The sequence below is a fragment of the Salvelinus fontinalis genome, chromosome 6 (genome assembly GCF_029448725.1).
Source record: "Salvelinus fontinalis isolate EN_2023a chromosome 6, ASM2944872v1, whole genome shotgun sequence".
NCBI classification, from domain to species: domain Eukaryota; kingdom Metazoa; phylum Chordata; class Actinopteri; order Salmoniformes; family Salmonidae; genus Salvelinus; species Salvelinus fontinalis.
Genome location: NC_074670.1, coordinates 1,752,597 through 1,778,738, shown reverse-complemented (window position 1 = coordinate 1,778,738; position 26,142 = coordinate 1,752,597). Strand labels below are relative to the sequence as shown.

At 45.9% G+C, this 26,142-nt stretch overlaps 1 protein-coding gene across 1 annotated transcript in view; it reads left to right on the top strand.

The window, feature by feature from the left end:
- The window catches only part of LOC129856752 (F-actin-uncapping protein LRRC16A-like), a 150,510-nt gene that overhangs the window by 1,250 nt on the left and 123,118 nt on the right, over nucleotides 1–26,142 (top strand). The window contains exons 2-8 of the mRNA XM_055924474.1: nucleotides 494–595; nucleotides 12,722–12,781; nucleotides 13,671–13,792; nucleotides 19,657–19,754; nucleotides 20,831–20,901; nucleotides 21,980–22,053; nucleotides 23,577–23,652. Coding sequence (XP_055780449.1) covers nucleotides 494–595; nucleotides 12,722–12,781; nucleotides 13,671–13,792; nucleotides 19,657–19,754; nucleotides 20,831–20,901; nucleotides 21,980–22,053; nucleotides 23,577–23,652 — 603 coding nt within the window. The remainder of the gene's footprint in view (nucleotides 1–493; nucleotides 596–12,721; nucleotides 12,782–13,670; nucleotides 13,793–19,656; nucleotides 19,755–20,830; nucleotides 20,902–21,979; nucleotides 22,054–23,576; nucleotides 23,653–26,142) is intronic.

Here is a 26,142-nt window from a genome sequence, read left to right as displayed (position 1 = left end):
CTCACTGTCCTCTTCTGCTGGAAGGAGGCCATCTTGCCCAGGCCTTGTTTTTTAACATGACATGGTGGAAAACTTCTCCTTTTGACTCCGCTGGTGACTGGTGTCTTCCCCCGTATCTTCCTCATTTTCCCCTGGGGGTTTTCCCCATCCTTCCATCTTTCTGTTCTGTTCTATCAGACAAACTCAGGTGAATGTCAAGTCACGAATGTGCTTGTCTGTCAGGGTTTTTCTGCTCAACTTGTCACACATGTTCAGAAAGGTATTTTCATCATGATAAACTTTTGATACTTGTTGCTGCCTTGGAGTGGCTCTGTGATGTTCTACTGCTGCCTTGTAGTTGCTGTGTGATGATCTACTGCTGCCTTGTAGTTGCTGTGTGATGATCTACTGCTGCCTTGTAGTTGCTGCCTTGTAGTTGCTGTGTGATGATCTACTGCTGCCTTGTAGTTTCTGCCTTGTAGTTGCTGTGTGATGTTCTACTGCTGCCTTGTAGTTGCTGTGTGATCATCTACTTATTTGTTTATTTTCTCTCTGTTTTTCTCAGGCTCTTGCATCTCACCGGGCCTACCTCCTGACTGCACGCATCCCTAGCAAGGTAAGAACAGCCACATACAGCTCATAGGCCTGTCTCTTCTAGGTCAACTAGGAAACTACTCTGGCCAGCCACATACAGCTCATAGGCCTGTCTCTTCTAGGTCAACTAGGAAACTACTCTGGCTGGCACATACAGCTCATAGGCCTGTCTCTTCTAGGTCAACTAGGAAACTACTCTGACCAGCCACATACAGCTCATAGGCCTGTCTCTTCTAGGTCAACTAGGAAACTACTCTGGCCAGCCACATACAGCTCATAGGCCTGTCTCTTCTAGGTCAACGAGGAAACTACTCTGACTGGCACATACAGCTCATAGGCCTGTCTCTTCTAGGTCAACTAGGAAACTACTCTGGCTGGCACATACAGCTCATAGGCCTGTCTCTTCTAGGTCAACTAGGAAACTACTCTGACCAGCCGCATACAGCTCATAGGCCTGTCTCTTCTGGGTCAACTAGGAAACTACTCTGGCCAGCCACATACAGCTCATAGGCCTGTCTCTTCTAGGTCAACTAGGAAACTACTCTGACCAGCCACATACAGCTCATAGGCCTGTCTCTTCTAGGTCAACTAGGAAACTACTCTGGCTAGCACATACAGCTCATAGACCTGTCTCTTCTGGGTCAACTAGGAAACTACTCTGGCCAGCCACATACAGCTCATAGGCCTGTCTCTTCTGGGTCAACTAGGAAACTACTCTGGCCAGCCACATACAGCTCATAGGCCTGTCTCTTCTAGGTCAACTAGGAAACTACTCTGACCAGCCACATACAGCTCATAGGCCTGTCTCTTCTAGGTCAACTAGGAAACTACTCTGGCCAGCCACATACAGCTCATAGGCCTGTCTCTTCTAGGTCAACTAGGAAACTACTCTGACCAGCCACATACAGCTCATAGGCCTGTCTCTTCTAGGTCAACTAGGAAACTACTCTGACTGGCACATACAGCTCATAGGCCTGTCTCTTCTAGGTCAACTAGGAAACTACTCTGACCAGCCGCATACAGCTCATAGGCCTGTCTCTTCTAGGTCAACTAGGAAACTACTCTGGCTGGCACATACAGCTCATAGGCCTGTCTCTTCTAGGTCAACTAGGAAACTACTCTGGCCAGCCACATACAGCTCATAGACCTGTCTCTTCTAGGTCAACTAGGAAACTACTCTGGCCAGCCACATACAGCTCATAGGCCTGTCTCTTCTGGGTCAACTAGGAAACTACTCTGGCCAGCCACATACAGCTCATAGGCCTGTCTCTTCTAGGTCAACTAGGAAACTACTCTGGCCAGCCACATACAGCTCATAGGCCTGTCTCTTCTAGGTCAACTAGGAAACTACTCTGGCCAGCCACATACAGCTCATAGGCCTCCACTGGATCCTAGAGGATCACCTCCACTGGATCATAGAGGATCACCTCCACTAGATCCTAGAGCACCACCTGCACTGGATCATAGAGTATCACCTCCACGGGATCCTAGAGGATCACCTCCACTGGATCCAAGAGGATCACCTCCACTGGATCCAAGAGGATCACCTCCACTGGATCCTAGAGGATCACCTCCACTGGATCCAAGAGGATCACCTCCACTAGATCCTAGAGGATCACCTCCACTGGATCCTAGAGGATCACCTCCACTAGATCCTAGAGGATCACCTCCACTGGATCATAGAGGACCACCTCCACCGGACCATAGAGGATTACCTCCACTGGATCCTAGAGGATTACCTCCACTGGATCCTAGAGGATTACCTCCACTGGATCCTAGAGGATTACCTCCACTGGATCCTAGAGGATCACCACTGGATCCTAGAGGACCACCTCCACTGGATCCTAGAGGATCACCACTGGATCCTAGAGGACCACCTCCACTGGATCATAGAAGACCACCTCCACTGGATCCTAGAGGATCATCTCCACTGGATCATAGAGGATCACCTCCACTGGATCATAGAGGATCACCACTGGATCATAGAGGACCACCTCCACTGGATCATAGAAGATCACCTCCACTGGATCATAGAGGATCACCTCCACTGGACCATAGAGGATCACCTCCACTAGATCCTAGAGGACCACCTCCACTGGATCATAGAGGATCACCACTGGATCATAGAGGATCACCTCCACTGGACCCTAGAGGATCACCTCCACTGGATCCTAGAGGATCACCTCCACTGGACCCTAGAGGATCACCTCCACTGGATCCTAGAGGATCACCTCCACTGGACCCTAGAGGATCACCTCCACTGGACCCTAGATGATCACCTCCACTGGACCCTAGAGGATCACCTCCACCGGACCCTAGAGGATCACCTCCACCGGACCATAGAGGATCACCTCCACTGGACCATAGAGGATCACCTCCACTGGACCCTAGAGGATCACCTCCACTGGATCCTAGAGGATTACCTCCACTGGACCATAGAGGATTACCTCCACTGGATCCTAGAGGATCACCTCCACTGGACCCTAGAGGATCACCTCCACTGGACCCTAGAGGAACACCTCCACTGGACCCTAGAGGAACACCTCCACTGGACCATAGAGGATCACCTCCACTAGATCCTAGAGGATCACCTCCACTAGATCCTAGAGGAACACCTCCACTGGACCCTAGAGGATCACCTCCACTGGACCCTAGAGGAACACCTCCACTGGACCATAGAGGATCACCTCCACTAGATCCTAGAGGAACACCTCCACTGGACCCTAGAGGAACACCTCCACTGGACCATAGAGGATCACCTCCACTAGATCCTAGAGGAACACCTCCACTGGATCCTAGAGGGTCAACTCCACTAGATCCTAGAGGACCACCTCCACTGGATCCTAGAGGATCACCTCCACTGGACCATAGAGGATCACCTCCGCTAGATCCTGGAGGACCACCATGAATTTGTTATCCTTCAATAGATACAGTAACTACAGGCAGGCGTTCTGAAGGTATTCTGCAGAACGATGTTCATTGAATCCAGACTGAGGATGTCCTGACTATCACTTCCTGGACAGAGATCTACACGAGACTGAGGATGTCCTGACTATCACTTCCTGGACAGAGATCTACACCAGGTCTTACAGGAGGAGTGTACAGGATACTCTCATCAGTGTGTCTGACTATCACGGCCTGGACAGAGATCTACACCAGGTCTTACAGGAGGAATGTACAGGATACTCTTATCAGTCTGTCTGACTATCACGGCCTGGACAGAGATCTACGCCAGGTCTTACAGGAGGAATGTACAGGATATTCTCATCAGTGTGTCTGACTATCACGGCCTGGACAGAGATCTACACCAGGTCTTACAGGAGGAATGTACAGGATACTCTCATCAGTGTGTCTGACTATCACGGCCTGGACAGAGATCTACACCAGGTCTTACAGGAGGAATGTACAGGATACTCTTATCAGTCTGTCTGACTATCACGGCCTGGACAGAGATCTACACCAGGTCTTACAGGAGGAATGTACAGGATACTCTCATCAGTGTGTCTGACTATCACGGCCTGGACAGAGATCTACACCAGGTCTTACAGGAGGAATGTACAGGATACTCTTATCAGTCTGTCTGACTATCACGGCCTGGACAGAGATCTACGCCAGGTCTTACAGGAGGAATGTACAGGATATTCTCATCAGTGTGTCTGACTATCACGGCCTGGACAGAGATCTACACCAGGTCTTACAGGAGGAATGTACAGGATACTCTTATCAGTCTGTCTGACTATCATGGCCTGGACAGAGATCTACACCAGGTCTTACAGGAGGAATGTACAGGATACTCTTATCAGTCTGTCTGACTATCATGGCCTGCAGAGGATGCATTGTAGCAGTAGGAGAGGAGATTCTTCAGCTATAGATTAGTAGCTGTCTCTGAGACCAGCGTAAAATCTGTTCCTCCCCTCCTACCCTCTGTAAGAGTTGGTCTGCAGGGGTCTCTCGCTATATCTCCCCTCCTACCCTCTCTCTCTCTCTCTTTCTCCCCTCCTACCCTCTCTCTTTCTCCCCTCCTACCCTCTGTAAGAGTTGGTCTGCAGGGGTCTCTCGCTTTATCTCCCGTCCTACCCTCTCTCTTTCTCTCTCTTTCTCCCCTCCTACCCTCTCTCTCTCACAGTTCATGTTGGTTTAGAACCAGTCTCCCACCACCACAGTGGTGCTGTCTTCCTCTGTGAGTCTGTCTCTGTGAACAATAGCCTGCAGCAGCAGTCAGGCCTGTGTGTTTAGGTAAGGTTATGTTAGGTGTGGTGCTGTGTCCATTGTCCCGGGGCCTTGGTTTAATCCCTGCTCTGAGCTCTGTCTCTACACACACAACCACACACACAACCACACCCACACAAGCACACACACAACAACACACACACCCACCCGCACGCAGACAGACACACAAGCACACACATGCACCCACGCACACACATGCACGCACGCACACACACACAACCGCACATCCACACGCACACACACACACAAGCACACACACACACACACACACACACACACACACACACACACACACACACACACACACACACACACACACACACACACACACACACACACACACACACACACGAGGTCTGTGAAGCCTATCATCCAACCCACCCTGAGTGTGTGACTTTAACAGTGGTCATGGCAGGGTTTTACTACAGCCCTGCACCGTTCAGATGCATCATTACTGTCAACATGACACTGATTGACTTTGTGTATTTGACGTGATGATATGCAGTTAAGATTGCAGCTTGGCAGCAGGTCTTGCATCATCTCTGTCATCTCTGCTGGGCTGAGCATGCAGTCTTAACACATGGTCCTAGCAGTCTTAACACAGACTACTGTAAGGACAGATATCAGAGAGACAGACTACTGTAAGGACAGATATCAGAGAGACGGACTACTGTAAGGACAGATATCAGAGAGACAGACTACTGTAAGGACAGATATCAGAGAGACAGACTACTGTAAGGACAGATATCAGAGAGACAGACTACTGTAAGGACAGATATCAGAGAGACAGACTACTGGAAGGACAGATATCAGAGATACAGACTACTGGAAGGACAGATATCAGAGAGACAGACTACTGGAAGGACATATATCAGAGAGACAGACTACTGTAAGGACAGATATCAGAGAGACAGACTACTGTAAGGACAGATATCAGAGAGACAGACTACTGTAAGGACAGATATCAGAGAGACAGACTACTGGAAGGACAGATATCAGAGAGACAGACTACTGTAAGGACAGATATCAGAGACAGACTACTGTAAGGACAGATATCAGAGAGACAGACTACTGTAAGGACAGATATCAGAGAGACAGACTACTGGAAGGACAGATATCAGAGAGACAGACTACTGTAAGGACAGATATCAGAGACAGAATACTGTAAGGACAGATATCAGAGAGACAGACTACTGTAAGGACAGATATCAGAGAGACAGACTACTGTAAGGACAGATATCAGAGAGAAAGACTACTGTAAGGACAGATATCAGAGAGACAGACTACTGGAAGGACATATATCAGAGAGACAGACTACTGTAAGGACAGATATCAGAGAGACAGACTACTGTAAGGACAGATATCAGAGAGACAGACTACTGTAAGGACAGATATCAGAGAGACAGACTACTGGAAGGACAGATATCAGAGAGACAGACTACTGGAAGGACAGATATCAGAGAGACAGACTACTGTAAGGACAGATATCAGAGACAGAATACTGTAAGGACAGATATCAGAGAGACAGACTACTGTAAGGACAGATATCAGAGAGACAGACTACTGGAAGGACAGATATCAGAGAGACAGACTACTGGAAGGACAGATATCAGAGAGACAGACTACTGGAAGGACAGATATCAGAGAGACAGACTACTGTAAGGACAGATATCAGAGAGATAGAATACTGTAAGGACAGATATCAGAGAGACAGACTACTGTAAGGACAGATATCAGAGAGACAGACTACTGTAAGGACAGATATCAGAGAGACAGACTACTGTAAGGACAGATATCAGAGAGACAGACTACTGTAAGGACAGATATCAGAGAGACAGACTACTATAAGGACAGATATCAGAGAGACAGACTACTGTAAGGACAGATATCAGAGAGACAGACTACTGTAAGGACAGATATCAGAGAGACAGACTACTATAAGGACAGATATCAGAGAGACAGACTACTGTAAGGACAGATATCAGAGAGACAGACTACTGTAAGGACAGATATCAGAGAGACAGACTACTGTAAGGACAGATATCAGAGAGACAGACTACTGTAAGGACAGATATCAGAGAGACAGACTACTGTAAGGACAGATATCAGAGAGACAGACTACTGTAAGGACAGATATCAGAGAGACAGACTACTGTAAGGACAGATATCAGAGAGACAGACTACTGTAAGGACAGATATCAGAGAGACAGACTACTGTAAGGACAGATATCAGAGAGACAGACTACTGTAAGGACAGATATCAGAGAGACAGACTACTGTAAGGACAGATATCAGAGAGACAGACTACTGTAAGGACAGATATCAGAGAGACAGATGGATAATAAACGAGTGACTGAATTATACAATTAGTCACGCCTCTGCTTTCTGACAGCACCTCTCAGCAGGCTGCAGCTATTGGCTGGCTCAGACATGGATGGACCTCTTTCATTCTTCACTCTTTTCCTCATCCTCACTATATCTAATCCAATACAACTGCTAATGTGATATTCTCTAGTGGGACGAGCCTAGATACGCCTCCGTGGACATGTCTGTCAATGTTTGTTTACTCTGTGAGGGAGAGGAGTGAACGTGACTGAAAACAAGTGATTCATAGATGCTTTTACATTCACAGTTCGCAGCTAGATATTGTAGATGTGTACCTTTTGTCTTAGCTATTCAGCAAGTCTGAATAAAGACTTATAAAGACATTTGAGGTCGGCTAAAATAAGGATTTTCAGGTCGACTACAGGGACTGACTCTGCTGGTAGGCCTTTTGGAATAGAGTAACTATGACACAGGAGGGACCAGCTGGCTGGTAGGCCTTCTGGAATACAGTAACTATGACACAGGAGGGACCAGCTGGCTGGTAGGCCTTCTGGAATACAGTAACTATGACACAGGAGGGTCCAGCTGGCTGGTAGGCCTTCTTGAATACAGTAACTATGACACAGGAGGGTCCAGCTGGCTGGTAGGCCTTTTGGAATAGAGTAACTATGACACAGGAAGAACCAGCTGGCTGGTAGACCTTCTTGAATACAGTAACTAGGACACAGGAGGGTCCAGCTGGCTGGTAGGCCTTCTGGAATACAGTAACTAGGACACAGGAGGGTCCAGCTGGCTGGTAGACCTTCTGGAATACAGTAACTAGGACACATGAGGGACCAGCTGGCTGGTAGGCCTTCTGGAATACAGTAACTAGGACAGGAGGGTCCAGCTGCTGGTAGGCCTTCTGGAATACAGTAACTAGGACACAGGAGGGTCCAGCTGGCTGGTAGGCCTCCTGGAATGAAGTAACTAGGACACCGGAGGGTCCAGCTGGCTGGTAGGCCTTCTGGAATACAGTAACTAGGACACATGAGGGACCAGCTGGCTGGTAGGTCTTCTGGAATACAGTAACTAGGACAGGAGGGTCCAGCTGCTGGTAGGCCTTCTGGAATACAGTAACTAGGACAGGAGGAACCAGCTGGCTGGTAGGCCTTCTGTAATACAGTAACTAGGACACAGGAGGGTCCAGGTGGCTGGTAGGCCTTCTGTAATACAGTAACTAGGACAGGAGGGTCCAGCTGCTGGTAGGCCTTCTGGAATACAGTAACTAGGACAGGAGGGACCAGCTGGCTGGTAGGCCTTCTGTAATACAGTAACTAGGACACATGAGGGACCAGCTGGCTGGTAGGTCTTCTGGAATACAGTAACTAGGACAGGAGGGTCCAGCTGCTGGTAGGCCTTCTGGAATACAGTAACTAGGACAGGAGGAACCAGCTGGCTGGTAGGCCTTCTGTAATACAGTAACTAGGACACAGGAGGGTCCAGGTGGCTGGTAGGCCTTCTGTAATACAGTAACTAGGACACATGAGGGACCAGCTGGCCGGTAGGCCTTCTGGAATACAGTAACTAGGACACAGGAGGGTCCAGCTGGCTGGTAGGCCTTCTGGAATACAGTAACTAGGACACAGGAGGGTCCAGCTGGCTGTATGCCTTCTGGAATACAGTAACTATGACACAGGAGGGTTCAGCTGGCTGGTAGGCCTTCTTGAATACAGTAACTAGGACACAGGAGGGCCCAGCTGGCTGGTAGTGTTATGCTGGTGAATGAGGACCCAAAAGCGACTTAACAAAAACAGAGTCTTTATTCCAGTCTTAAACAAAACGGTACTCCAGGATATATCTTAGATGACACCTGCTCACACGCAGCATCTGATGAAGGCAAAAACACGACAGGGCGGAACCAGGATACAGAACAGCAAACATCAAACAAGAATCCGACAAAGACAGAAGCAGAAAACAGAGGGAGAAATAGGGACTCAAATCAGAGGGCAAAACAGGGGACAGGTGTGAAAGAGTAAATGAGGTCGTTAGGAGAAAGAGAAACAGCTGGGAGCAGGAACGGAACGATAGAGAGAGAGAGCGGGGGAGGGAGAGAGGGAGGAGGAGAGAGAGGAATAGAAAGAGGGAAAGAACCTAATAAGACCAGCAGAGGGAAGCACAGGGACAAGACATGAAGATCAAAGACAAAACATGACAGGTAGGCCTTCTGGAATACAGTAACTATGACACAGGAGGGTCCAGCTGGCTGGTAGGCCTTCTGGAATACAGTAACTAGGACACAGGAGGGCCCAGCTGGCTGGTAGGCCTTCTGGAATACAGTAACTAGGACACAGGAGGGACCAGCTGGCTGTATGCCTTCTGGAATACAGTAACTAGGACACAGGAGGGTCCAGCTGGCTGGTAGGCCTTCTGGAATACAGTAACTAGGACACAGGATGGTCCAGCTGGCTGGTAGGCCTTCTGGAATACAGTAACTAGGACACAGGAGGGCCCAGCTGGCTGGTAGGCCTTCTGGAATACAGTAACTAGGACACAGGAGGGTCTAGCTGGCTGGTAGGCCTTCTGGAATACAGTAACTAGGACACAGAAGGGTCCATTTGGCTGGTAGGCCTTCTGGAATACAGTAACTATGACACAGGAGGGTCCAGGAGGGTCCTTCTGGAATACAGTAACTAGGACACAGGAGGGTCCAGCTGGCTGGTAGGCCTTCTGGAATACAGTAACAGACAGAGGGTCAGACAGACAGAGGGGCAGACAGACAGAGGGGCAGACAGACAGAGGGGCAGACAGACAGAGGGGCAGACAGACAGAGGGGCAGACAGACAGAGGGGCAGACAGACAGAGGGGCAGACAGACAGAGGGGCAGACAGACAGAGGGGCAGACAGACAGAGGGGCAGCCTCTCTCCTCTCTCTGTCCACAACTACTGCCAAGACTCAGGAGCACTGTCTGTCTACCTGCCTGGATTAGTCTGGCCATGCTGCCTGGTTCCTGGCTGTGTGCGCGTGTAAGTGCGTGTGTGTGTATGTGTGTGTGTTTTACCCATTTCATATGTATATACTGTATTCTAGTCAAGACCACCCTATTCAACTATTGCACCACATATACTATTCTATCCACGTATTCTACAGATATACTATATATTATATCAATATACTGTCCATAATGTCTACACATCACATATATATACTATATACATATTCTATCCACATACTGTCCATTATATCTACACATCACATATATATACTATATACATATTCTGTCCTCATACTGTCCATAATGTCTACACATCACATATATATACTATATACATATTCTGTCCTCATACTGTCCATAATGTCTACACATCACATCACATATATATACTATATACATATTCTGTCCACATACTGTCCATAATGTCTATACATCACATATATATACAATATACATATTCTATCCACATACTGTCCATAATGTCTACACATCACATCACATATATATATATATTTATACGCCGGACTCCGACATTGCTCGTCCTAATATTTCAATGTTTCTTAATTACATTATTTTACTTTTTAGATGTGTGTGTATTGTTGTGTATTGTTACGTATTGTTGTGTATTGTTGTGTATTGTTGTGTATTGTTAGATATTTCTGCACCGTTAGAGCCAGGAACACAATCGTTTCACTACACCTGCAATAACATCTGCTAAATATGTGTATGCGACCAATACCATTTGATTTGTGTGTTTGTTTGTCTATGTGTGTGTGTGTCTGTGTGTATTAATTCACAGTATGGAATGCACGTGTGTGTGCTGGTGTGTGTGTGTGTGTGTGTGTGTGTGTGTGTGTGTGTGTGTGTGTGTGTGTGTGTGCGTGCGTGCGTGCGTGCGTGCGTGCGTGCGTGCGTGCGTGCGTGCGTCTGTGTGTGTGTGTGTGTGTGTGTGTGTGTGTGTGTGTGTGTGTGTGTGTGTGTGCAGGTGTGTGTGTGTACATTTGTAATGTGTGCATCCGGTGTGAACCAACTTCACTTTCCAGTCCTTCTTTGGAATGGAATGCTAGACACCATGTTGTTTGGAAACTTCCTGTTTCAAAGGACCTGAGAAGGAGAAGAAGTGGATGATATGTTCATGAACGTACATTCTTCTACCTTTCAATAGTATTCATAAAGGGTCTCAGAGTTAAGTGTGCTGATCCAGGATCAGGTACCACCGTCCATAAAATCGTATTCGTTATGATCACAAAGGCAAAACTGATCCCAGATCAGCATTTGTACTCTGAGAAGCTTCATGATATGATTCTATTTTGAAGCCATACACTTAAATGATGACTCAGCACTGAGGGGCTGTGTTTGAACAGAGGCAGGTTGGGAAAAGATCCCTGTCCATTCATTTTAGAACGAAGCTATTTTTACACAGCCTTTACACAAACAAACAGTCGCAGAGACTGTGTTCCAATAGGCACCCTATTCCCTACGTAGTGCATTGCTTTCGACCAGAGCCCTATGGGACTAGGGTGGCATTTGAGATGCAACCTCAGTCACTATTCTGATCTTTCATTATCCTCCTACAGTACCTCATACATCCATTATCCTCCAATAGTATCTCATCCATCCATTATTCTCCTACAGCATCGTTCATCCATTATCTTCCAGCAGTATTTCATCCATCCATTATCCTCCTATGGTATTTCATCCATCCATTATCCTCCTACGGTATTTCATCCATCCATTATCCTCCTACGGTACCTCATCCATCCATTATCCTCTTACAGTATCCATGATCCTCTTACGGTATCCATCCATTATCCTCCAACGGTATCTCGTCCGTCCATTATCCTCCTAGAGTACATCATACATCCATTATCCCCTACAGTATCTCATATATCCATTATCCTCCCGCAGAATCTCATCCATCCATTATCCTCATACAATATCTTATCCATTCATTATCCTTCTACAGTATATCATCCATCCATTATCCTCCTACAGTATCTCATCCATCCAAAGTAGTATTTACCAGACATGTCTGAAACACTACTGGGATTGACAGCTGTGTTATATCTGATAACATGAACCCTGACCCGTCCAGAGTAGTATTTACCAGACAGGTCTGAAACACTACTGTGATTGTCAGCTGTGTTATATCTGATAACATGAACCCTGACCCGTCCAGAGTAGTATTTACCAGACAGGTCTGAAACACTACTGTGATTGTCAGCTGTGTTTATATCTGATAACATGAACCCTGAACTGTCCAGAGTAGTATTTACCAGACAGGTCTGAAACACTACTGTGATTGACAGCTGTGTTTATATCTGATAACATGAACCCTGACCCGTCCAGAGTAGTATTTACCAGACAGGTCTGAAACACTACTGTGATTGTCAGCTGTGTTATATCTGATAACATGAACCCTGACCCGTCCAGAGTAGTATTTACCAGACAGGTCTGAAACACTACTGGGATTGTCAGCTGTGTTTATATCTGATAACATGAACCCTGACCCGTCCAGAATAGTATTTACCAGACAGGTCTGAAACACTACTGGGATTGACAGCTGTATTATATCTCATGATTTCTGCATTTCTATGTGTTTTATTCTTCTCTTTCAGATTGAACACAACTTCAATTATCTGGAGATACAAGGGATCACCTGTAACAAGCCCACACAGGTCAGAAAACAGCCTCTCTGGCTACACCATGTAAATGCTCCAACAAATGGTTCATTATCTGATCATCAATCATCTGTTAGTCAATCATCCATCTGAATTAGGGATAATAGTATTATTACTGGTTGTAATGTGTGTGACAATCACCGTTATATAATATTACTGAGTGTTATTATATTATAATACTGAGGGTTACTATATAATATCACCAAGGGTTACTATATTATATAACCGAGTGTTATTATATTATAATACTAGATTATATTACTGAGGGTTACTATATAATATCACCAAGGGTTACTATATTATATAACTGAGTGTTATTATATTATAATACTAGATTATATTACTGAGGGTTAGTATATGATGTTACTATATGATAGTACTGAGGGTTACTATATGATGTTACTATATGATATTACTGAGTGTTACTATATGATGTTACTATATGATTATATTATATTACTGAGGGTTAGTATATGATGTTACTATATGATAGTACTGAGTGTTACTATATGATGTACTATATGATTATATTATATTACTGAGGGTTACTATATGATGTTACTATATGATATTACTGAGTGTTACTATATGATGTTACTATATGATTATATTATATTACTGAGGGTTAGTATATGATGTTACTATATGATAGTACTGAGTGTTACTATATGATGTTATTATATTATATTACTGGGGGTTACTATATGATGTACTATATGATATTACTGAGTGTTGCTATGTGATGTACTATATGATAGTACTGAGGGTTATTATAATATATTACTGAGGGTTACTATATGATGTACTATATGATATTACTGAGTGTTACTATGTGATGTACTATATGATGTTACTGAGGGTTGTTGTTGATGTTTGTCTTGTATAGTTGACGGTGGACTATGAGAGAGGTGTTGTGTCTCTGAAGCTGTCCTCTACAGAAGAGGTGAATGAGGTGGTGGCTCACATAGGGATCTGTCTACAGAGGATATGTCCTGGTCTATCACCACTGTGAGTACACACATGCACACTCGTGCACAAACACCCGCGCACGAACGAACGCACACACACTCGCACACAGAGTCAATGACCTTTAGTTTCCACTGACCTTTCTTTCCTTTTCACACTCTTTTTCCATCCCCCACTCTCCCTCTCCCCCCCACTCTCACTCTCCCCCACCCTCTCCCTCTCTCCCCCACTCTCTCTCTCTCTCTCTTCCCTATCTCTCATTCCCCTTCTCTCTCTCTTTCCCCGTCTCTCTCCTCCCTCTCTCCTCTCTCTCTCCCCTATCTCTCTCTCTTATCTATCTCTCATTCCCCTTCCCCCTCTCTCTTTCTATGTCGCTCTCCCTCTCTCCTCCCTCTCGCCTCTCTCTTCCCTATCTCTCACCCTCTCTCTCTCTCTCTCTCTCTCTCTCTCTCTCTCTCTCTCTCTCTCTCTCTCTCTCTCCCCCACTCGCTCTCTCTCTCTCTTCCCTATCTCTCATTCCCCTTCTCTCTCTCTCCCCTATCTCTCTCTTCCCTATCTCTCATTCCCCTTCTCTCTCTCTTTCTATGTCGCTCTCCCTCTCTCTTCCCTCTCTCCTCCCTCTCTCCTCTCTCTTTCCTATCTCTCATTCCCCCTCCCTCTCTCTCTCTCTCTCTCTCTCTCTCTCATTCCCCCCCCCCTCTCTCTCTCTCTCTCCGTCTCTCTCTCTGTCTCGTTTAGTCTCTTTGCTTCTCTCTTTCCATGCCATTTAATCTGACTTATTCCATCCCCTGATTACACTGAGCTTTCCCTCCCAACACTGATCTGGGTTCAGTCCTAGACAGAATGCACTCTTGATGAGACTCTTTCCCAGTCTGTTCTAACAGGTCAGGAGACAGTCAGATATCTGACCTTCTCTGAATGGCTTCTGTGTAAATAATCTGTCATCACCTGCTAATATCTGTGATGTTGTTCGGACCGTGAAGTGAACAGCAGCTATCTAGAGGTCTTCACATTTTACAGCAGTCAAGCACATCTTAGTAATTTACTACAGGCAAGGTCATCTACACTATAGACAGTATATCAGTGTCTATATACAGACCTATATCCATGTTAACTCCCCAGTATATCAGTGTCTATATACAGGCCTATAGCCATGTTAACTACCCAGTATATCAGTGTCTATATACAGACCTATAGCCATGTTAACTCCCCAGTATATCAGTGTCTATATACAGGCCTATAGCCATGTTAACTCCCCAGTATATCAGTGTCTATATACAGACCTATAGCCATGTTAACTCCCCAGTATATCAGTGTCTATATACAGGCCTATAGCCATGTTAACTCCCCAGTATATCAGTGTCTATATACAGACCTATAGCCATGTTAACTCCCCAGTATATCAGTGTCTATATACAGACCTATAGCCATGTTAACTCCCCAGTATATCAGTGTCTATATACAGACCTATAGCCATGTTAACTCTCCAGTATATCAGTGTCTATATACATAGCCATGTTAACTTCCCAGTATATCAGTGTCTATATACAGACCTATAGCCATGTTAACTCCCCAGTATATCAGTGTCTATATACAGGCCTATAGCCATGTTAACTACCCAGTATATCAGTGTCTATATACAGGCCTAAAGCCATGTTAACTCCCCAGTATATCAGTGTCTATATACAGACCTATAGCCATGTTAACTCCCCAGTATATCAGTGCCTATATACAGACCTATAGCCATGTTAACTCCCCAGTATATCAGTGCCTATATACAGACCTATAGCCATGTTAACTCCCCAGTATATCAGTGCCTATATACAGACCTATAGCCATGTTAACTCCCCCAGTATATCAGTGTCTATATACAGACCTAAAGCCATGTTAACTCCCCAGTATATCAGTGTCTATATACAGACCTATAGCCATGTTAACTACCCAGTATATCAGTGTCTATATACATAGCCATGTTAACTACCCAGTATATCAGTGTCTATATACATAGCCATGTTAACTCCCCAGTATATCAGTGTCTATATACAGACCTATAGCCATGTTAACTCCCCAGTATATCAGTGTCTATATACAGACCTATAGCCATGTTAACTCCCCAGTATATCAGTGTCTATATACATATCCATGTTAACTCCCCAGTATATCAGTGTCTATATACAGGCCTATAGCCATGTTAACTCCCCAGTATATCAGTGTCTATATACAGGCCTATAGCCATGTTAACTCCCCAGTATATCAGTGTCTATATACAGACCTATAGCCATGTTAACTCCCCAGTATATCAGTGTCTATATACAGACCTATAGCCATGTTAACTCCCCCAGTATATCAGTGTCTATATACAGACCTATAGCCATGTTAACTCCCCCAGTATATCAGTGTCTATATACAGACCTATAGCCATGTTAACTACCCAGTATATCAGTGTCTATATACAGACCTATAGCCATGTTAACTCCCCAGTATATCAGTGTCTATATACATATCCATGTTAACTCCCCAGTATATCAGTGTCTATATACAGATCTACAGCCATGTTAACTCCCCAGTATATCAGTGTCTATATACAGACCTATAACCATGTTAACTACCCAGTATATCAGTGTCTATATACAGACCTATAGCCATGTTAACTCCCCAGTATATCAGTGTCTATATACAGACCTATAGCCATGTTAACTCCCCAGTATATCAGTGTCTATATACAGACCTATAGCCATGTTAACTCCCCAGTATATCAGTGTCTATATACAGGCCTATAGCCATGTTAACTCCCCAGTATATCAGTGTCTATATACAGGCCTAAAGCCATGTTAACTCCCCAGTATATCAGTGTCTATATACAGGCCTAAAGCCATGTTAACTCCCTGTGCTCTACTCTGTATACAACTCTGAGTACTTTCTCCTTTATTAAACCTTTATTTATCCAAGTTTGTCTCATTGAGATATACTATCTCTTTAGCAAGAGAAACCTCTTATCGGGCTTCCAGGAAACAATTTTGCTACAGTATGTAAACAGCCGTGGCTGTTAGCTATCAGGCTTTAAAGGTCATTGGTAAGAAGGCTCTCAGGAAGTAGGAATCCCAGACTATTATCGGGACACAAAGCCTCTCTGTTGTGTTGGAGATGGACACGTCACAGACTGTTGAGATGGTCATGGACAGTGATGCTAGTGATTCTCTGGAGCTGTTGTTAGGATCGCTGACATGTTTTGACTGTTCGAGTACTCACATGAGTTTATTTTTTCAAGCATCAACAAAGTACTGAATAGTTTTTTAGTTTTTTACCCCTTTTTCCCCCCAATTTCGTGGTATCCAATTGGTAGTTACAGTCTTGTCTCATCGCTGCAACTCCCGTACGGACTCTGGAGAGGCGAAGGTCGAGAGCCGTGTGTCCTCCGAAACACAACCCAACCCAACCAAGGATTTATATAGTATAAACCACTGCTTCTTGACACAATGTCCACTTAACCCGGAAGCCAGCCGCACCAATGTGTGGGAGGAAACACTGTGCACCTGGTGACCGTGTCAGCGTGCACTGCGCCCGGCTCGCCACAAGAGTCGCTAGTTCGCGATGGGACAAGGACATCCCTGCCGGCCGAACCCTCCCCAAACCCGGACGACGCTGGGCCAAACCCTCCCCTAACCCAGACGACGCTGGGGCAAACCCTCCCCTAACCCAGACGACGCTGGGCCGAACCCTCCCCTAACCCGGACGACGCTGGGCCGAACCCTCCCCTAACCCAGACGACGCTGGGCCGAACCTTCCCCTAACCCGGACGACGCTGGGCCGAACCCTCCCCTAACCCGGACGACGCTGGGCCGAACCCTCCCCTAACCCAGACGACGCTGGGCCGAACCCTCCCCTAACTCAGACGACGCTGGGCCGAACCCTCCCCTAACCCGGACGACGCTGGGCCGAACCCTCCCCTAACCAGACGACGCTGGGCCGAACCCTACCCTAACCAGACGACGCTGGGCCGAACCCTCCCCTAACCCGGACGACGCTGGGCCGAACCCTCCCCTAACCCGGACGACGCTGGGCCAAACCCTCCCCTAACCCGTACGACGCTGTGCCGAACCCTCCCCTAACCCAGACGACGCTGGGCCGAACCCTCCCCAAACCTGGACGACGCTGGACCGAACCCTCCCCTAACCCAGACGACGCTGGGCCAATTGCGCGCTGCCCTCGTGAGTCTCCTGGTCGCGGCCGGCTGCAACAGAGCCTGAACTCTGGATCTCTAGTGGCACAGCTAGCACTGTGATGCAGAGCCTTAGACCACGGCACCACTCGGGAGGCCTAGTTTTTTTGGTTTTTAATACATTTGCAAACATTTCTAAAAACCTGTTTTTGCTTTGTCATTATGGGATATTATGTGTAGATTGATGAGCAGAGAAAGAAAAAAACCATTGAATCAATTTTACAATAATGCTGTAACGTAACAAAATGTGGAAAAAGTCACGGGGTCTGAAGACTTCCTGAATGCAGTGTATATGAAACTATTGCTGTTTGAAAAGAGAAGTATGAGTGAAGTACAGAAACTAATGCAGAACAATGTGCAGAAGTGCCAGTGTTTATATAGTATAAACCAGTCACCTACATCTGATCTGAGTAGTATTGGTTCTGTTATGTGTTTATATAGTATAAACCAGTCACCTACATCTGATCTGAGTCATATTGGTTCTGTTATGTGTTGTATAGTATAAACCAGTCACCTACATCTGATCTGAGTCATATTGGTTCTGTTATGTGTTGTATAGTATAAACCAGTCACCTACATCTGATCTGAGTCATATTGGTTCTGTAATGTGTTGTATAGTATAAACCAGTCACCTACATCTGATCTGAGTCATATTGGTTCTGTTATGTGTTTATATAGTATAAACCAGTCACCTACATCTGATCTGAGTCATATTGGTTCTGTAATGTGTTGTATAGTATAAACCAGTCACCTACATCTGATCTGAGTCATATTGGTTCTGTTATGTGTTTATATAGTATAAACCAGTCACCTACATCTGATCTGAGTCATATTGGTTCTGTAATGTGTTTATATAGTATAAACCAGTCACCTACATCTGATCTGAGTCATATTGGTTCTGTAATGTGTTGTATAGTATAAACCAGTCACCTACATCTGATCTGAGTCATATTGGTTCTGTTATGTGTTTATATAGTATAAACCAGTCACCTACATCTGATCTGAGTCATATTGGTTCTGTTATGTGTTGTACAGTATAAACCAGTCACCTACATCTGATCTGAGTCATATTGGTTCTGTTATGTGTTGTATAGTATAAACCAGTCACCTACATCTGATCTGAGTCATATTGGTTCTGTTATGCGTTTATATAGTATAAACCAGTCACCTACATCTGATCTGAGTCATATTGGTTCTGTTATGTGTTTATATAGTATAAACCAGTCACCTACATCTGATCTGAGTCATATTGGTTCTGTTATGTGTTTATATAGTATAAACCAGTCACCTACATCTGATCTGAGTCAAATTGGTTCTGTAATGTGTTGTATAGTATAAACCAGTCACCTACATCTGATCTGAGTCATATTGGTTCTGTTATGTGTTGTATAGTATAAACCAGTCACCTACATCTGATCTGAGTCATATTGGTTCTGTAATGTGTTGTATAGTATAAACCAGTCACCTACATCTGATCTGAGTCATATTGGTTCTGTTATGTGTAGTTGTCACTTGGCCTGAGACATGGCTGTAGACTCCTATAGACTCTAACAACCTGAGGAGCCATGTCTCACTAGTTTTCTGCTGTCATAACAATGCTATCCTGAACCTAGTAGCCTGTTAAACTGTAAACCTGTGTACTGAATCAGACTTCTAGTGGCGTTGTTGTCCTGTGTCTGTGTGACAGGAAGCTGATGAAGAAGCTGAGTATGGAGCCTCCAGAGAGGATCACCAGCCTACAGACTCTATGGGACAACCACAAAGTAGCAGAACCAGGACCGTGTGGTGAATACAATACCATATTCACTGTGTGTGTGTGTGTGTGTGTGTGTGTGTGTGTGTGTGTGTGTGTGTGTGTGTGGTGTGTGTGTGTGTGTGTGTGTGTGTGTGTGTGTGTGTGTGTGTGTGGTGTGTGTGTGTGTGTGTGTGTGTGTGTGTGTGTGTGTGTGTGTGTGTGTGTGTGTGTGTGTGTGTGTGTGTGTGTGTGTGTGTGTGTGCGTGCTACATTGACCCTCCTCTCTCCTATACCTGTGTTTTGTAGCGTGCGTGTGTGTGCGTATATGTGGGTGTGTATCACTACATTGACTCTCTCCGCTCTCTCTCTCTTTCCTCTCTCTTTCCACTCTCTGTCTCTCTCTCTGTCTGTCTCTCTGTCTTTCTCTCTGTTTCTCTCTCTCTGTTTCTCTGTCTGTCTATCTGGCTGTCTGTCTCCGTCTCTCTCTGTCTCTCTCTGTCGCTCTCTGTCTCTCTCTGTTTCTCTTTGTCTCTCTCTCGATCTTTCTGTCTCACTGTCTCTCTCTTTCCTCTCTCTTTCCACTCTCTGTCTCTCTCTCTGTCTGTCTCTCTGTCTTTCTCTCTGTTTCTCTCTCTCTGTTTCTCTGTCTGTCTATCTGGCTGTCTGTCTCCGTCTCTCTCTGTCTCTCTCTGTCGCTCTCTGTCTCTCTCTGTTTCTCTTTGTCTCTCTCTCGATCTTTCTGTCTCACTGTCTCTCTCGATCTCTCTGTCTCTCTCGGTCTCTCTCTGTCTCTATCTCTGTCTCTGTCTGTCTCTCTGTCTCTCTCTGTCTCTGTCTCTGTCTGTCTCTTTGTCTGTCTCTCGGTCTCTCTTGGTCTCTCTCTGTCTCTGTCTCTGTCTCTGTCTGTCTCTCTGTCTGTCTGTCTGTCTCTCTCTGTCTGTCTCTCTCTCTCTGTCACTCTCTGTTTCTCTCTGTCTCTCTCTCTGTCTCTCTCTCTGTCTGTCTCTCGGTCTCCGTCTGTCTGTCTCTCTTTGTCTCTCTCTCTGTCTCTGTCTGTCTCTCTCTCTGTCTCTCTGTCTCTCTCTCTCCCCTCTCTCTCCCCTCTCTCTCCCCTCTCTCTCTCCAGGTGGTTTCTCTCAGATGTACAGATGTGTGTGTGACTGGCTGGGTCTGCCCTACAGAGAGGAAGTTCAATGGGTCAGTATCCTCTTGGCTAACGTAGATACTTCACAAATTATTTATGACTAAATTAATTATTACTATCACGTGTGTTTGAACATTTCCTTACATCTGGCGAATGACATGAGGTTTGTGTTCATGTCCATGTTGCCAAGCTTCAGGTTATACGTCAGTCACCATTGCAGTGGTCAAACAGAAACCCAGACAACATCTATCACATTACATTTGAGCAATAAATCCTTTGTGAATTCTTCATGTCCATGTTGTCTTGTCGGTTCAATAGAACATGTAGACTAGGTACTGTAGGTTCTAGAATCACTAGATACTGTAGGTTCTAGAATCACTAGATACTGTAGGTTCTAGAATCACTAGGTACTGTAGGTTCTAGATACACTAGATACTGTAGGTTCTAGAATCACTAGATACTGTAGGTTCTAGAATCACTAGATACTGTAGGTTCTAGAATCACTAGGTACTGTAGGTTCTAGAATCACTAGGTACTGTAGGTTCTAGAATCACTAGATACTGTAGGTTCTAGAATCACTAGGTACTGTAGGTTCTAGAATCACTAGGTACTGTAGGTTCTAGAATCACTAGGTACTATAGGTTCTAGAATCACTAGGTACTGTAGGTTCTAGAATCACTGGGTACTGTAGGTTCTAGAATCACTAGATTCTTTAGGTTCTAGAATCACTAGGTGCTGTAGGTTCTAGAATCACTAGGTACTGTAGGTTCTAGAATCACTAGGTACTGTAGGTTCTAAAATCACTAGATTCTGTAGGTTCTAGAATCAGTATGACAGTGGTGACACACCTACTTTAACTGTCACTTCCTGTCTAATCACAACAGAGTTTATTGGTAGCGAACACAGATTTGTAGATGTTATTTTTCTGTTTCCAGCTCCAACAGTAATATACAGTACACACCTATCACACTTAACAGGATCTAGACACACCGTCTGTTGCATAAAATGTGCTTAGAAATAGTTTGTTAATTCTTCATCTTGAAGTGCTCGATTCCATTTAACGTAGCTATTTGATTACTATGACAGTGGTGAGAAGGAAGCTCACAGTCTGTTTCCTGTCACGTCTTCTAGGATGTAGACACCATCTATCTGACTCAAGACACACGGGATCTCAGCCTGCAGGACTTCAGTCATCTGGAGAATAGGTGAGTCACTAGGTTCAAGACACACGGGATCTCAGCCTGCAGGACTTCAGTCATCTGGAGAATAGGTGAGTCACTAGGTTCAAGACACACGGGATCTCAGCCTGCAGGACTTCAGTCATCTGGAGAATAGGTGAGTCACTAGGTTCAAGACACACGGGATCTTAGCCTGCAGGACTTCAGTCATCTGGATAATAGGTGAGTCACTAGGTTCAAGACACACGGGATCTTAGCCTGCAGGACTTCAGTCATCTGGAGAATAGGTGAGTCACTAGGTTCAAGACACACAGGATCTCAGCCTGCAGGACTTCAGTCATCTGGAGAATAGGTGAGTCACTAGGTTCAAGACACACGGGATCTCAGCCTGCAGGACTTCAGTCATCTGGAGAATAGGTGAGTCACTAGGTTCAAGACACACGGGATCTCAGCCTGCAGGACTTCAGTCATCTGGAGAATAGGTGAGTCACTAGGTTCAAGACACACGGGATCTTAGCCTGCAGGACTTCAGTCATCTGGATAATAGGTGAGTCACTAGGTTCAAGACACACGGGATCTTAGCCTGCAGGACTTCAGTCATCTGGAGAATAGGTGAGTCACTAGGTTCACGACACACGGGATCTCAGCCTGCAGGACTTCAGTCATCTGGAGAATAGGTGAGTCACTAGGTTCAAGACACACGGGATCTCAGCCTGCAGGACTTCAGTCATCTGGAGAATAGGTGAGTCACTAGGTTCAAGACACATGGGATCTCAGCCTGCAGGACTTCAGTCATCTGGAGAATAGGGGAGTCACTAGGTTCTCATACACTGTAGTACTCTATCATAGCAGCTACTGAACAGTAATACACTTTGTCATGTTTTCTAACATTAATGTTAAAGGGGGAATCCGCAGTAACAAAGCATTGTCCCACTACTGTTTCTGTAAAAAGCTGAGGGTTGTGACTAAAGTAACCAGTCTCAGATGAATAGACAGGGCTCTGGGTGGAAGGACTGACCATCCATAATATACCCTGTTGGTTTGCATTCACTTTGTTCACAAACAATACAGTAAAACACACTTATATTTAGCGTTCTGATAGGGGTACGACAGTTGATAAGGCATTTATAAGTTATATTCTTCAAGAATCAACGGGTACATATCATTCATTTATAAGTTATATTCTTCAATAATCAACGGGTACATATCATTCATTTATAAGTTATATTCTTCAAGAATCAACGGGTACATATCATTCATTTATAAGTTATATTCTTCAATAATCAACGGGTACATATCATTCATTTATAAGTCCAAAAATGTATGTAGCAACTGGAGATTGTCCCTTTACATGTGTAACGTTTCACTTTGTAATTCAATTCTTATGCACTAAATGTCATATTATAATGGTTGATTATTTGAAGAAGAAAAAAAAGCATTTACATTGTTATTAATATTCTGATATGGGTTTTACTGAAACAGCCTTCATCCGTTCTACCAAGGTGCGTAATATCCCAATGTGATTGATATTGTCTCTGTGTCCCTGGCAGGGATCTGGTGGCTATAATAGCAGTATTGGAGTACAACCAATGGTTCACTAAGCTCTCCACAAAGGATTGTAAACTGGTGAGTTAAACTGAGCCTTCGTACCCCCACTCTGTCTGCCTCTCTCTCTTTCTGTCTGCCTCTCTCTCTTTCTCTTTCCCCTTTCTCTGTCTGCCTCTGTCCCCTCCCTTTCCTCATCTCTCAGTCTGTCTCTCTCTCTTTCTCTTTCCCCTTTCTCTGTCTGCCTCTGTCCCCTCCCTGTCCTCATCTCTCAGTCTGCCTCTCTCTCTTTCTCTTTCCCCTTTCTCTGTCTGCCTCTGTCCCCTCCCTTTCCTCATCTCTCAGTCTGCCTCTCTCTCTTTCTGTCTGCCTCTGTCCCCTCCCTTTCCTCATCTCTCTGTCTGTCTCTCTCTCTTTCTGTCTGCCTCTGTCCCCTCCCTTTCCTCATCTCTCAGTCTGCCTCTCTCTCTCTGTCTGCCTCTCTCTTTCTGTCTGCCTCTGTCCCCTCCCTTTCCTCATCTCTCAGTCTGCCTCTCTCTCTTTCTGTCTGCCTCTGTCCCCTCCCTTTCCTCATCTCTCTGTCTGTCTCTCTCTCTTTCTGTCTGCCTCTGTCCCCTCCCTTTCCTCATCTCTCAGTCTGCCTCTCTCTCTTTCTGTCTGCCTCTGTCCCCTCCCTTTCCTCATCTCTCAGTCTGTCTCTCTCTTTCTGTCTGCCACTGTCCCCTCCCTTTCCTCATCTCTCAGTCTGTCTCTCTCTCTTTCTGTCTGCCACTGTCCCCTCCCTTTCCTCATCTCTCTGTCTGTCTGTCTCTCTCTCTTTCTGTCTGCCTCTGTCCCCTCCCTTTCCTCATCTCTCTGTCTCTCTCTCTTTCTGTCTGCCACTGTCCCCTCCCTTTCCTCATCTCTCTGTCTGTCTCTCTCTCTTTCTGTCTGCCTCTGTCCCCTCCCTTTCCTCATCTCTCAGTCTGTCTCTCTCTCTTTCTGTCTGCCACTGTCCCCTCCCTTTCCTCATCTCTCTGTCTGTCTCTCTCTCTTTCTGTCTGCCTCTGTCCCCTCCCTTTCCTCATCTCTCTGTCTCTCTCTCTTTCTGTCTGCCACTGTCCCCTCCCTTTCCTCATCTCTCTGTCTGTCTCTCTCTCTTTCTGTCTGCCTCTGTCCCCTCCCTTTCCTCATCTCTCTGTCTCTCTCTCTCTCTCTGTCTGCCTCTGTTCCCTCCCTTTCCTCATCTCTCTGTCTGTCTCTCTCTTTCTGTCTGCCTCTGTCCCCTCTTTTTCCTCATCTCTCTGTCTGCCTCTCTCTCTTTCTGTCTGCCTCTGTCTGCCTCTGTCCCCTCCCTTTCCTCATCTCTCAGTCTGCCTCTCTCTCTTTCTGTCTGCCTCTGTCCCCTCCCTTTCCTCATCTCTCTGTCTGTCTCTCTCTCTTTCTGTCTGCCTCTGTCCCCTCCCTTTCCTCATCTCTCAGTCTGCCTCTCTCTCTTTCTGTCTGCCTCTGTCCCCTCCCTTTCCTCATCTCTCAGTCTGTCTCTCTCTTTCTGTCTGCCACTGTCCCCTCCCTTTCCTCATCTCTCAGTCTGTCTCTCTCTCTTTCTGTCTGCCACTGTCCCCTCCCTTTCCTCATCTCTCTGTCTGTCTCTCTCTCTTTCTGTCTGCCTCTGTCCCCTCCCTTTCCTCATCTCTCTCTCTGTCTCTCTCTCTTTCTGTCTGCCTCTGTCCCCTCCCTTTCCTCATCTCTCTGTCTCTCTCTCTTTCTGTCTGCCACTGTCCCCTCCCTTTCCTCATCTCTCTGTCTGTCTCTCTCTCTTTCTGTCTGCCTCTGTCCCCTCCCTTTCCTCATCTCTCAGTCTGTCTCTCTCTCTTTCTGTCTGCCACTGTCCCCTCCCTTTCCTCATCTCTCTGTCTGTCTCTCTCTCTTTCTGTCTGCCTCTGTCCCCTCCCTTTCCTCATCTCTCTGTCTCTCTCTCTTTCTGTCTGCCACTGTCCCCTCCCTTTCCTCATCTCTCTGTCTGTCTCTCTCTCTTTCTGTCTGCCTCTGTCCCCTCCCTTTCCTCATCTCTCTGTCTCTCTCTCTCTCTCTGTCTGCCTCTGTTCCCTCCCTTTCCTCATCTCTCTGTCTGTCTCTCTCTTTCTGTCTGCCTCTGTCCCCTCCCTTTCCTCATCTCTCTGTCTGCCTCTCTCTCTTTCTGTCTGCCTCTGTCCCCTCCCTTTCCTCATCTCTCTGTCTGTCTCTCTTTCTGTCTGCCTCTGTCCCCTCCCTTTCCTCATCTCTCTGTCTCTCTCTCTTTCTGTCTGCCACTGTCCCCTCCCTTTCCTCATCTCTCTGTCTGCCTCTCTCTCTTTCTGTCTGCCTCTGTCCCCTCCCTTTCCTCATCTCTCTGTCTGCCTCTCTCTCTTTCTGTCTGCCTCTGTCCCCTCCCTTTCCTCATCTCTCTGTCTGTCTCTCTCTCTTTCTGTCTGCCTCTGTCCCCTCCCTTTCCTCATCTCTCTGTCTGTCTCTCTCTCTTTCTGTCTGACTCTGTCCCCTCCCTTTCCTCATCTCTCTGTCTGCCTCTCTCTCTTTCTGTCTGCCTCTGTC